The sequence below is a fragment of the Mustela lutreola genome, chromosome 4, assembly GCF_030435805.1.
Source record: "Mustela lutreola isolate mMusLut2 chromosome 4, mMusLut2.pri, whole genome shotgun sequence".
In the NCBI taxonomy this organism is placed as follows: Eukaryota; Metazoa; Chordata; class Mammalia; order Carnivora; family Mustelidae; genus Mustela; species Mustela lutreola.
Window position 1 is genome coordinate 156,172,966 of NC_081293.1, and position 14,236 is coordinate 156,187,201.

General features: G+C 45.4%; 1 protein-coding gene across 1 annotated transcript in view; it reads left to right on the forward strand.

Moving 5' to 3' along the window:
- The window catches only part of MTURN (maturin, neural progenitor differentiation regulator homolog), a 28,963-nt gene extending 16,754 nt beyond the window's left edge, over positions 1 to 12,209 (forward strand). Inside the window, exon 3 of the mRNA XM_059171472.1 lies at positions 6,797 to 12,209. Coding sequence (XP_059027455.1) covers positions 6,797 to 6,907 — 111 coding nt within the window. The 3' untranslated portion in view covers positions 6,908 to 12,209. The remainder of the gene's footprint in view (positions 1 to 6,796) is intronic.
- The last annotated feature ends 2,027 nt before the right edge of the window (positions 12,210 to 14,236 follow it).

Sequence of the window (14,236 nt, forward strand, 5' to 3'; positions counted from 1 at the left end):
AAACCTGGAGACATGGCAGGATCCAGATGGGCAAGGAGGGATGGAGAGCTGGCCAAGAAGGAAGTCCAGAAGGGCTCCTCATGGCCCCGTGGCTCCGAGTCTTCAGAGATGCCCCCTGGGATGGGGGAGGTGGCTCAGCTCTACCCTGGGCTGTCAGGCTCCCCTGCCTTTGTGGCCTCTAGCAGGTCGCTTGACCTCAGTGTCCCCATCTTTAAAATGGAGGTCATGCCTGTTCTGCTCTCTGGAGGGTTCACGTGGAGCTTCAGAAGCAGACTAAGAACATCAAGGACCGTCAAAGCCTGTTCCCACTGCTGAGGTTCGTCTCCATTTCTGGCTCCCTGGGTGAATTCATGACTCTGGATGCAGCGGGAAGCGTCCTTCCCAGAGGGACACACCTTCGGCTCCTCCTCCAGGGGCCTCCCGGCTTGGGCCACTTCCCTACTGGAATGTCCTATCCAAACAGTACCCATATGCAAATGACAGCGCCAAGCAGGCTGGCATGGGCATCCGTGAGCGGGCAGGTTTCTCCCTGTCCGGCAACCAGTAATGGCCTCAGAGACACCCATCAAGGGCCTTGATAAATGCTAATTGGAGAAATGCTGGAGTCTTCTATTTTTCTTGTTTCAGTGGCCCTTGGTTGACAGTTGCTGGTCATCAGATGATTGAGGTAGATAATAAAATAGTGGTGATGGATCTAAATAATGGTGATCATGCCATTTGTTTTTTTCCTCCGTGTTTTCATATCTTATTTACTGACAGCTGACAGGCTTCCTCTGGTTAAAAAAAACAAAACAAAACAACAACAACAGTTCACAAGAAAAGAGCTCACCGTTTCCAATTTAGCTGTGAAGTCAAACCTTATCATTGCCCTTTCAGCTTCTCTCAAAGCTTTATTTTATTTTATTTTATTTTATTTTATTTTATTTTATCCTGGGCTATTACTCCTCCTCCTCTTACCAGCGCTGTGGACCTTAGGGTCGCGAGGCATCTGTTGTTATGACATCATTGTGTCCTGTTGGGTTGATGTTGCTTTGATGGCCCTTCCTGGAGTTAGAGCTCATGGTTCCCCAGGTTTTCTCGCTCTCTTTGACCCCTGGTCCCCTCCCTGAGGTTGCCGTTCCAACTCCGTGTTTTTTATTTCAAAAAGCAGAGATGCTTCTACCAGCGAAATTCCCCTAGCTCTAGCTTGCAGGCCTGAGCAAAATCCGTATTTTCAGTTTATGGCTAATGGGTGAGGAGCGAGGGATTAAACCCCACAGAAAAGGCCTTTGTGACCCAGAAGAAGTCCAGTTCTTGGCTTCTACTCTTATCGTCTGGTTAAGGCCCTGGGAGAGGAGAAAGAATCCACCTGTGGGTCAGAAAGTCTGATAAGAAAAGATTATGTCCTCCTGTGGGTTTTAATAAAAGACATTGAATGTTGACAAGCTTATCATAGCTTTTGTTTTCTGCTCATGTATGAAATTTCAAATGTGTGTATTTTTTAGGAAATATGATGACCCCCAAAGGTAGGAGAGTACCTATGCCTCTTACCCATTTGGGTCTTATCTCTGTCTTGCCACCTACCCCTTTTTTCTCCTTTTTTTCAGACTGGCCAGAATCTTATAGGTTTGTTGGTACCCCCAGCGTCATTGATCATTAAGGTAAACAGTGGCAAGTTCCCCAAAGCTTTAGGGTAATACTTAATACTCAGAGTATGGTTTTTGGACCAGTAGTATCTCCATCACCGGGGAGCTTTTTAGAAATGCAGAATCTCTGGTCCCACCCGAGACCAGCTGAATCAGAATCCACATTGTAAGTAGATCTCTGGGTGACTCACACCTACAGTAAAGTGCTCCAAGGAGTCCTTTGGAAGGAGCTTCCAGGGACCTCTGAAGCCACAAGACACCTGCTAAAAGCCCCCTAGCTAATTGACTGTGTCCTCCAAGGCAGAGATGTCCTCTCCCTTTCTTCCACAGACACAGTCTAGCCCCCTATGCTGAACGAGAGCCACCTTTGGAGACAGCAGATGGGAAATCCCAACCAAATCTGTCCTCAGCTAGTTTACCCCACTTTCTAAAGGACCTGGATTGAGTCTGAAGATCACTGATACTCTCCTGGGTCTAAGAAACTTTAATGCTTAAGTGTTAGCATTTCTGCCCTTCAAGTACAACCCTGTTTAGGTGGGTGGGTCCCAGAAGTTCCTATGTGAAACTGTGGGTTGCCCAGAGGCAGCTTCTTGCACAGCAAACCCCTGGAAATGCCAACACTATTGTTCAGGGTTAGCATAAAAATTTTTTTTTCTGGTCAAATGAAAAAATTTTACCAAACAGAATTAATGATTATGACTGTTAAAGCAATTTAATTTAAATGTATCAAGATAAGATTTCTTGGTCTGTATCCCTTTCTTTATAAGAACGTATACACAGGGCACCTGAGTGGCTCAGAGGGTTAAAGCCTCTGCCTTTGGCTCAGGTCATGATCTTGGGGTCCTGGGATTGAGCCCCGCATCGGGCTCTCTGCTCAGCAGGGAACCTGCTCCCCTCTGCCTGCCTCTCTGCCTACTTGTGATCTGTCAAATAAATAAATAAAATCTTAAAAAAAAAAAAAAAAGGAACGTATACACACCCGTAAAAGCAAGAACCCCAGGGTCCTTACCAGTCTGTTTGTATTCCTGTATTTGGCATGTCTTCTTGACTGTTAAAAATTTGGATCCAGGGGAACCTGGGTGGCTCAGTTGGTTAAGTATCTGACTCTTTTTTTTTTTTTTAAGATTTTTATTTATTTATTTGACAGACAGAGATCACAAGTAGGAAGAGAGGCAGGCAGGGGGCGGGGAAGCAGGCTCCCCCCTGAGCAGAAAGCCCGACGTGGGGCTTGATCCCAGGACCCTGGGACCATGACCTGAGCTGAAGGCAGAGGCTTTAACCTACTGAGCCACCCAGGCATCCCAAGCATCAGACTCTTGATCTCAGCTCAGGTTTTGATCTCAGGGTTGTGAGTTCAAGCCCCATGTTGGGCTCCACACTGGGTGTGGAGCCTACTTAACAAAGACAAACAAAAAACAGATCTGGAAGTTAAATGTTGATTTAACATGCCATAGATGCGACTAGAGACAGAGGTGGGAATGCTGGACTATTACTTTTCTGTATGGTATTCTTTGCAATCCCAAGCAAATTATAGTTCTAGTGCTTTTCCTGTTCTCCTCTGTGCTTTTTCCAATTGTATATACTCATAAATGTTGAATTTTTTAAAAGGTGTATTACTCAGTAGAAGATATTGAAGCTTCCAGTTGTAGGAGCAGCACTGACAGCTGGAAGGGAGTCTCCTGGGTGCCTGGAGTTTATGTTGTTGTCTGTGATCTGATGGCCTGGGTTTGAATTCTGACTCTGACACTTACTAGGTGACTCTGTGCAACTTACTCAGCCCCTCTAGGTCTTATCTGTAATAGGAGGATATTACCTACCCCAGACAGCTATAATGAGGACTAACAGAATTCATATATGTAAGGCTGCCCAACCCTGTACCTCACACATAGTCACGTAACCAATATTAACTGTCATTATTAAATCTGAAGTAGGACCAGATTGCTTTGTGGAATGGCATGCTGACTGTGAGTGTGAGAATGAAGTGAGGAGGCTAATGGAATTCAGTTCCTTCTCTTCCTGCTTCTTGTCATACTGATTAACAGTGAGCTGGTCCCACATCAAGCACAGCTGAAGGGAGAGGGAGAAGCAGGGTCTGGAGACCATGTCCCCTTGAATAACTGAACTGCTGGATTTTAAAATGAGAAGCCAAGGTAACAGGATCTAACCTCACGAATTCACATAAGGCTCTGCAACTTGCCACCCATGGAACATTCACTTTCTCGTTTTTTTCTTTTTTTTTTTTTTTTTTAAAGATTTTACTTATTTATTTGACAGGGAGAGATACAGAGAGAGAGGGAACACAAGCAGGGGGAGTGGGAGAGGAAGAAGCAAGCTTCCTGCTGAGCAGGGAGCCCGATGTGGGGCTCGATCACAGGACCCTGGGATCATGACCTGAGCCAAAGGCAGCTGCCTAACGACTGAGCCACCCGGACGCCCCAATTTCTCATTTCATCTCCATAGTTTCTCTGGACATAGAGCAGGTGTCGTGGTCTCCAGTTTACAGAGAGGGATGCTGAGGCTCGGTCCCCAACTAGAGCCCTGGCTTCTGGATGCCGGGTCCAGTGCCTTTTCTGCACAGCCTCTCAGTGACTCTGTAGACCCGGCATTAAGGGTGCCTGGAAAGTCGGGAAGGCCTGTCAGAACTGCTAATGTTCTTTCTTCCTCCTGGAAGGGTCGGGAGTGAGCAGTTCTACAAGTCACATCCCAGGGAAAGGCCTCACCTGTGCAGATGCTCTAGACCTAAAACTATGTGCTTTGGATTCTCGTCAAAGGGAAGGCAGGGAGCTAGGTAGAGGAGAAAGGGGAAGAGAAGTGGTCATGGCTCACCGGAACCTCTTCTACAGACCACCCTAAGCCAAGGAGAGGAAGGGTGTTGAGGGGTACCTATGGTTGGGGCCTGGGTTTGAATTACTGAGTGAACAGTAATTCACTCAAGTGTATTATGAAAAAGAATAACCAGTGGTGTGTGTCTTTAGGACAAGATGGCAAACGTGTAGATGTGTGCCTCGACTGTGCCTTCTTTACCCATGGACACATGGCGAATTGACCAGTCTTTCCCACTGAGCCTTGGAATCCAGGCAGTGGCTACCAGTCAGATCTGTTAAATGAGAGAGAACCCACTGGCTGTTCCTCTTTTAAGGGGTATCCCTTAGTGCAGTGAGGAGTCACATTTATTGTTTGAATTAATGTGTCCTTTGTTGGCATCTAGGTAATTCTAAGGTTCTTGGTAGGGGCAATGATATTTCTGTTTTTGTTTTTTTGTTTTTTTTTTTTTTAAGATTCTTATTTATTTGACTGACAGAGATCACAAGTAGGCAGAGAGGCAGGCAGAGAGAGGAGGAAGCAGGCTCCTCGCTGAGAGAGTCCGATGTGGGGCTCGATCGCAGGACCCCAGGATCATGACCTGAGCTGAAGGCAGAGGCTTTAACCCACTGAGCCACCCAGGCACCTCGTGATATTTCTGTTCTATCAGCAATTGAAATATCATCATTCATTTGACACTTTCACCTCGCTGTGTCACCAAGCAGCTCTTCAACTAAAAAATGGGACATCAAAATACTTGCCATCTGTGTTCGCTGTAGCCATCTTTTCTCTCTCTTTAGAGGCGAATGTTATCTTGGGCTTGTTCCGCTATGTGAGAGGGTGACAGCAGGAGGAGAAACGGGCTTCTCTCTTCCCCCAAGCATACACGAGATAGCTCCACAGATCGCTCCACTCCAGGATAGCGGAGACGTGCTTCTCTCGCCCCACCCCTCCAAGTCAGTGGTGGCCCGTTGAGACAGCTGCAGTGCTCTGGGCTCAAAGGAGAAAGCTTGTGTGTCTACAGCTGGTCACGCCCGGCTTGCCAGGCCCCACATAGAATATGACCAAGGGCCTGGCAGATGATCTTGTCCAGAGTGTGTTCACAGGGCTCTGTGAGACCCTCAGGAGTTGGGGTCGGAGAACTTCACTGGAAAAGCATTTTTTCGACTGGGACTTACTGTTTCCTCCTGTCAGCATTTGGGATGGGAAGAAGGGGAAGGGTCGCAGGGCATTAGGGAGGCAATGCAAAGCAAACCGAATGGTCCATCTTACTGTAGTGGCTTCATCCAGTTAGCTAGGATCCCGGCACCATTCAGCCAAGTTGCCTGAAAGTGACCAGTCGAGAGGGCCAACATGTGAGAACGTCAGGGCCACCATGTGAGAACGTCATGGCCACGGGAGACTAAATCTGAGGGAGGAGCTGTGGGACAGAAGCACGATGATCACAGGCAGGGCCCAGGAGTGGCCAAGGCCTCCGCTCCCTGCCAGCACCAAGGCTTTTCTTTCATACTGATCAGGCCCAGCAAACGACACTTAGTTTCCAAGCAAAGACCATTCAGTACTTTGAAAAGATGTTTCCTGGGTATTTATTGTGAATATCCCCAAAGATAATGATAGAGCCTTTGGAAAATGCAAAAAGATAAAAAGGAAAAAACTTACCCATAACCACACTGCCTGAAACAATACTCTTAAAATTTGGATGTATTTCATTCAAAGTCTTTTTTGCCATGGAGTTGTGGATAAACTTTAATAAAATCTGTATCATAATGAAAATGCAATTTTCACCATGCTCTTTTTACACTTAGGTACATGTTTCTGTATCAAGTCACTCAAAATACTATTTTAAGTAGGTATATAAGATCCCATCTTACAGATGCACCATAATTTAACGAAAGAAAATTAAAATTTTCAGTAGCTTTTTTACATTTTTACAGGTGCATTATAAATACTAGCAGCACTTGGTTTTTGGAAAGAAAATATAGAGGGGGTAGATTTTTTATGTCTTGATGGAATAGTCAGCATGTTCATTGAATTATGGCTGACATCCAGGGGTGTGTGTGTGTGTGTGTGTGTATACGATATTATTCTCCATTGGTTGTGTGTGGTGCCATGTTTTGATACTTAGAAGTAGAGAGTCTCCAGGATCCCCAATAAAACCTAGCCCTTTGGGCTCCAGTCCATTGAAGGACTGACATTTCCTTCCAGTATGTTCATAAACATGGTTGTAGGGATGGTTGACTCCAGTGGGAAATCTGTAGCTGCTGTGCTGAGTCCTGTTAAATGTTGATGAATTTGGATCAGATGTCTTTGGTTCTCTTCCTGCCCCTGGGCCATTTGGCGCTCACACTGTACTCTCCTCTCTCCTCTAGTTACTGGGGCTTCCGGATGCTGACGATGATGCGTTTGAAGAGTACAGTGCAGACGTGGAAGAGGAGGAGCCAGAGGCGGACCACCCCCAAATGGGAGTCAGTCAGCAGTAACCTTCCGAGGGCTCCCACCTGAGGAGAGTGGACCCCCTGGTACCTGAGGTGGGGTCGCGTGCTCCTGGGTTAGCATTTTTTGCATTAGCACTTCGAAACAGGACGTCTGACTCCCAGCATCCAAATTCAAACTAAGTACCTTTTTATTGACCGCAAAATATCTGGGATGAGCTTTGCTCAGAAGTGACCTGAATTTTACTCCCGTTTCAGTGGGTTTTTATGGGGTTGTCTTGGTAGCCTTTGCCATTTTGAATTTAGAGTCCATTTTGTGGCTGACTGTTCTCTCTTGAGTTTGTGTTGAAGAACTACCATTTGCTGACTCGAATGTGGAGAACTCTGAATGCATTAAGGATATGTTTTGAGTCCTCACAGGTGACATTATTGAGGGAAAGCATGACAGAGAAGAAATGCAGTCTGCACTTTTTATGTACTTTTTAAGTGTGTCCATAAGTGAAGGAATTTGCTTATAAAGCATGAATTTTAATATCTAGTCATTAAACTGCACAAATGCAAATACAAGAGCAGAAAAGGATAATCACTTAGCTTTGGACGAAGAAGGGAAGAGAGGCAGAGAAGCCTTTGTTGAAGCGTTCTGCCATTACTGAGTTACCTGGATAGATAGCAGCGGGTTCATGGTTGGTATAAGCATTACTTGCATGTTCAGTTATTTTAAAACATGCTAATTCCAAAGCCACTTTTAAAATCTAATAGTCGAAAATATCAATGGGGTGACATAAATGATTGATTTCTTTAAAATATCTATAAACCGTCCCACATATGAAGTGAAACATTCACATTCTGTCTTTATAACCAGATGGCAACTTGTTAAATCATGAAAACATTCAGAATCCAAGTGCCACTTAAACTTTGAAGCCATAGATAAATTTAATGGGGGAAATAAACCAGGATAAACAGTTTTTTTAAACTTATAATGGAATCTTTCTTTACTTTCTTAATTTGTCTTTTATTCCTTAAAAAAGAAAAGGTCAAGAAAAGGATCCCACTGTATAATTTATTTAAAAAACTATAATCAAGTCCTTGGACGGACCTAACAGAAGTGAATTTTTAAAGTGATATCAAATTGGGACTCTTTCAGTCGTGGGTTAGCTTGGTTCAGATGGGAAGTTTCAATGATCAAAATACTAAGACAACTCCCAGAAACAGCTACTTAATAATTGGAAACACTGCTGTCACTTAGCCAACAAATACTTACAGGGGAAATCCTTTGTAATGCTTACGTGGAATTATTTAAAGTATTCATTTTCTTGGACCCTTCTGGATCTCTCAAAGCAGAATGCCTCTTTCACAACCCTTGACCAAACATAGCATCTGGGGTGGAAATGTTATTAACATGCACACACATGGCTGTTAGGTTGTCATAGTTTGGAACTTAAAAAAAAAAAAAACAACAACAACAAAAAAGCAGCAGCAGCGAGCACAGAGCTTCCAGGAGTCTATTTCTATAGCCTCAGGCCTGTCAGTATTAACCTGATTCTATCACCATTTTCTGTTTGATTGACTGGTGCCATGAAGAGTGCGGCTGCTAGTGGTAGAACAGGGTACTGCAGTTTTAAGTCACGGGGAAAACCCTACAGCAGTTTCCCTCCATGCTTCAGTACCCACATTTTTTCTGTTCTTGGAAAAGCGTATGGAAGATTAATTTCACGTGAAATGAATTTCCTTCCGAGTAGCCTATTCCCAGCACAAACCTTGATGTTTCCTCCAGTGGGTGAACATGTTCTGTGCTCTGTCCTTGCCTGTCTTCCCATTGACTAAGTACCTGGGCGCAGGCAGTTGTGAGCTGCATTCTGTAGATAGCGCTGGGGTTTGGTAACCCTCTGTTTTAACACAATAGGCTAAAAGAATGACTTCTGCCACTGACTGAGGTGAAGAATCTTGACTAGCTTCCTCCATTGGAAGGTAAACTGGAATTTTACACATAGAGGCTTAGCAGCTCAATTTACATATGTTTGCGAATGGAATGGACATTAATATAAAATGTATTTTATGAAAAAGCGTTTAGGCTTTGACCAAATGCATTTTGGTATTATTATGTTAATGTTCTATTTATAAACACAGAACTGAGATCAACTCAGCCATTCAGTGGGCTGAGGAGAAATCTCCTCTTTGTTCTGCCCCAGGAATTGAGAATAACAGTACTGTGTGTCACTTATTTTCATGGCAAAACCCCAGAAGGCATTAGCAGATGGAACCGTTTCCTCCAAAACTTCCCTTTTTCTGACTGTGCCCCTCCCCAGCTGCCCTTGCTGCTGCATGTGCCTGTGCTGGCTCCCACGGCTGCGGGTTTACAGTCCGGGGTGTGCATGTGGCGTCAGAGCTCGCGTGGTGCAGAGCGCCCCCTGACAGCCAGCAAGGCAGGCGGCCGTCTTTGCTAAGGAAGAGGTTCTGTGGTTAGATGAATTCCTGACTTTCACAAACAGATAAACACTTAAGAAGAGTTAGTTTGGTGCGGTGGGAAGAGCATGGACCCGGGAGTTAGAAGAGAGACCTGGATTCTAGCCCTGGCTCTAACAGGGACCACGTGACCTTGGGCAAGTCCCCTGACTCGCCTGAAAGAAGGGCTGTTTGCCCTTCTGCTTTCACCACTGTCATTCCCTAACTGCCTTATGGTATGTATGTGTGCTAAGAGCAATGGGCAAGGACACTTTTAGGGAAAGGAGAAAGAAATACATTTTGGATCTTGCGGAGATGCTGTCCTGAGAATGCTGGCCAAGGACTACCTTAGAATAGGTTTCTGATGTTCTATGAGTGTCTGAGGGGCTGATGACTTCCGGTCCCTTAGATGGAGGACACAGGCCCAGAGATACAGAAACGTACTTGTCCCAAATGTGTAGGCTCTGTCGGCTGAAGGCGTGGCTTTCCCTTGTGCCCCGACAGACTGCGGCTTTGGAAGTGGAATGAGTTTAACTTAACTGAGAGAGGAAATTTTGCATGAAGAAGAGCAAGGAGAGGGTGAAAGAGGAATACTTTGACTTTTTGCCATGTTGTCCAGGAGAGAGAAAGAAGAGAGAGACTGTGTGTGTGTGTGTGTGTGAGCACGTGAGCATGTGAGTGTGTGTGAACTTTGTGGGGAGAGGATGATTGATGGCTTATTGATCACTGTGGGCCAGCTGTGAAATCCTGCCTGTGATAACCTTACCAAACCTTGATGCTGGGTTTGAGTGAATCACAGAGACATATTTCTTATGGCCACCTAGTCACTGGCTCTGCCTGACAGTCACACTGAGCACACTTTGGGAAACCAGAGAATGAGTTAGGGAGCCAGGCAGGGAGGTAGGACCCCCCCCCCCCCCACAACGCCTGCCACACTCTGGCTCAGTTACACTCATGCCTCACAGGCTCATAGCAGCATATAGGACTTTGGGGTTTTTTTGTGTGTTTTGGATTTTTTTTATATGACTAGAACATGAGAGTCTCTTATTTAGGAATCCTCCCGTCTTGGTGCCAGATTTAGGTTTCCAGGGTCCTTAAGTGAAAAATTTCTCTCCTCTCATAGCTACTGTCATTTTTCACATACAAATAGCAACCTTTCCTTCAGCACAATGACATCTCTAAAGATTGTGTCTGTCTCATAAGAGCACAAAGTGTATGGACCTCGGGGAGCTGCGCTTCCCAGCATCATTGGAATTTATATTTTAGAAATCTCCCTTGCATATTAAAATTCACAAGTTGGGAAACGGATATGAACAAACCTGATTTTCCATGGTTCAAGAGGCAGAGAGGAATAGGCAGGACTTAATCTGCAGTGGGAGGAGATGAGAAAGGACGGGAGAGTTAGTGTCTAATTCTTTAAAAAAATAATAATAATAAAGAAAAAGCTGGAAGACAGGTATTGTGCACGGTACAGGAAAACTGTTTTTAGGGCTATCCCACTAGGAGCTAGCTATTCTCGAAGGAACCGCCTGCGTGTTGAGAGGCAAGACCTGTGTTGGGAATGGATTTGCAGCTTTGCAAATGCCCGGCAGCCAAGGAGACAGCAGGTGTCCCACAAAGATGGTGGAGTTTTCCTCAGTAAACCAGCTGTTAGCCAGAGAACCCTGTCTTTCCAGAGTGCAACCACATGTGCAGGCTCCAATCACCTGGCAGGCAGCAGGTGAACCGGACTTGATCTTGCTCTCAGTGTGGAGGAGGCCATGGGTCAGGAATGCCCCCAGGGGCTGGAGGGCAGAGCCCGCCTACTCCACTTTTCAGGGTTGAGGAAATAACAAAATTAAAACTCAAGTGCATCACAGATCCTTCTTCCCTAGAAGGACTGTCAACCCCACAGAGGGGCCACTGCCTATTACTTAGTCTTTAGATTACCAGAGAAGCCCAATTTTTTTTTTTTTTTTTTTTGGTATGAAACATGAATCCTCTTCCACAAAGACCCAACAAGTTATCTTGGTTTTGTGACACCAGGTATGACCTGAAAGGCTGAAGCCTTTTAGATGTTATTCAGAATATCTAAAACTTGCCAGGCTGCCCGTAGCCTCTGGTGTCCATGGCAACGTGGGGTCCGTGGTAAATGTCTATAGCTCACGTTCCCCTGGGTAAACTGTTACATAAGATGGTGTCGTCGATATTTTTATTTAAATTTGTATTACAAAAATAGAGGACTGTGAGCATCACACGTTAGAAACCTTCTTTACAGCACTGTGTGGCTGAATAGACCCAAGCTGTCGAAAGTGTGTGCCAGGCCACGTAAAAATAAACACTTCATTTACTGAGAACTGTATTCAAGTTACTCAGTCCCACCGAGAAAGCAGATAGTCTGTTCTTTGTACAGCTGCCTTTCCCTGGTTCGTTCTTCTGTATCGCTTTTGTTTCTTAAGCGTTGTTTTTTCACTCTGAGTACCTTCTGATAGCAAGGTGGGTAAAGATACAACAGTCCTGTCCCCTTTTTAGAGGAGAAAGCAAATTGTCCGTTCTCGGGGAAGATCGGGAATGATCTGTGAGCCAGTCTTCGTTTGGCTAGGAGAGCAGAGTTTAGCCATCTACATGAGAAGCAAAATCAAGGAACAGTTTGGGGGTTCTTTTTTCCTTAGGCAAAAATGTTTCCTGCAGGGTGTGTATGTTTTCTTCGCCTTTATATTTCTTTTCCAAGAAATCTCTTGTAAATGACAAAACTGTGAAATGGGTTGCCAAAAAGACTTGTTACCCTTTGTTCTAGAAGCCTCAAGCAGTGTAAGCCCGAAAGTGAGCCCTGTCCACATCTGCTCCGTCCTCCCTCCCCGGGGAGTGAGGACCTCATCTACCAATGTAATTACCATACGCTTGCTATTAAAGAGCCTTCCAAATCTGGTGATGTTTGCCTCTTTTTTACTCCCTCCATGGTGTTTGGTCCAGAGGACACCTCATGGGAAAGGAGGGACAGAGAATGAGGATCACCAGCCAGGTCTGTGGTTGGTGATGTTGGGGCTGGGGTTGCTGGGGGCAGCCGGGGGGCAGGTGGGGTGGGAGCGAGAAAGGAGGTCATTACGGAAACCACTGGCATGGTTCAGGGGTGAGTAATTTAAGACATGATGTATCTGTTGATGTGGCTGGTAGTGAGTGATTTTCCAGCTTTCCTTCAAGCCAGTACTTGAGGGGCATATATGAGGACCCTGATTTTTCTCTCATGGTGAGACACCACAGGCACTTTGTGGCACCAATTAGAAAGCTGTGGTAGCTCTGTGACAACAGGACACTGTTTCCCGATGACTGTCCTCCTGGTGATTATTCTTCAGTGAACAGTGGCATCTGAAGGCTAAATCAGGTGGTAAATCCTATTATTTGATTAAGAACTAGCTTCTTTCCCCCAAATGAATAGGTCTCCAGAGATTGTGAGATGAGATTTGAGTTTGCCTTAGCAGATGCAGGGAGAGGGGTGTGTGTGTGTGTGCACACACGCGCGCACGCTCTCACTAACTTCATTGGTGGGGTTCTTGGTTCGGGACAAGGCTCTCGTCAGAGATTGGACCTGAGTGGTGGGCTGTGTGCAAGCCTGAGCCCCCCTCATCAAAGATTCTGGCTTCAGTGGGGTGGGGACGTGGTCTTCCACAGACGAAGCCATTCTTCTGGGGGTATTTCTTTTTTACTGTTATTTGATCCCTTGCACAGATAACCTTCATAAAATGTAGCATGCCTCCTTTATCTAAGTGCTGGGACTGGTGTTAGAAAGACCCACATTTTCCCGTTTGCAGTGAATCACTCTGGAATCTGTTGGCTGGGGAAAATGATTCTAGCCCAGTGTCCTCCCTGACCACTGCGTGGCCGTTGGCATGTCAGCTCTCCCCACCCCCGACCTTTGTTCGCTCATCTGTAAAAATCAGAGTACGCTCTCATTTCCAAGTCCCCTCCAGGCACTAGCATTGTGGGAATGTATCTTGTCTTGGCTAGTGGGGTTAGAGAGGGTGGAAAACAAAGTTTATAAGGAAAATTCTGTCTCACGAAACCAGGGCTGGGCAGCTGACATTGGCAAAACTATTTCTGATTTTGATCCCATCTTCCCTAGGATCCCTTTTAGAAATAAAAGCCCCAGACAAAATAGTGGGTGGATATTAAGCCAAATGCGGACATCCCAGAGTACTTTCTACCATACATCTCTTTGTACTTCCTATACTTCTCTTTGTGATCAGTGTTACGGAATAAAGAGCTATAACAAAATAGGAAGCTCTGGGGTGTTTTGCTTAGGAATATTACAACCAATCTCATCTCCTTTAGAAATGAATTTTGTTTCCATAGGAGAGTCAGGTCAGGTGGGATGCATCATTGTTTCTAGTGTTCATCGTGGGCACGAAGGGGTTGAAGTCAGACAGAGTAAACGAAACTATAGCCGCTACCCAGTGCTGGGATCCTGTGCCGGGGTTAGGGTGAGCGGGTTTGTGCCTGTATGCAGGGTCTTGGGGGACTGGCACATAGTTTTGCCTGATGCCCTTCCGAATTGGGGTGAGCGAACATTCCTTTCCCTGCAGTGGGCCTGGCCACCCGTTACTTTGGAAACTTAAGAAATGCCTCCCGACGTAGCTGGCAGGGTCCTTTTCCTCTCAGAGCCACAGTAGGAAAGTAACTTTGAAATACTTTGCTTATCTCTGACCCACCTTTTTTCCCCTCTGGGAGCAGAAAACATTGACATTTATAATAAATCTGGGAGATGTAGTTAGGCAGCCTAAGAATGAGGTAGGCATTTCCTGTTAGGTAACATTTAAGGGAGCCAGAGACATTTTCTTCTTGTTTTCTAGGAAAATGTGGTAACTGCACAGATGGAGAAACCAGCAGTAAAAATAAGTTGGTCCTTTGGGATGCTTTTTAATTGGAAGCCTCTAGAGGTCAGCACTGCATAAAGAAGGG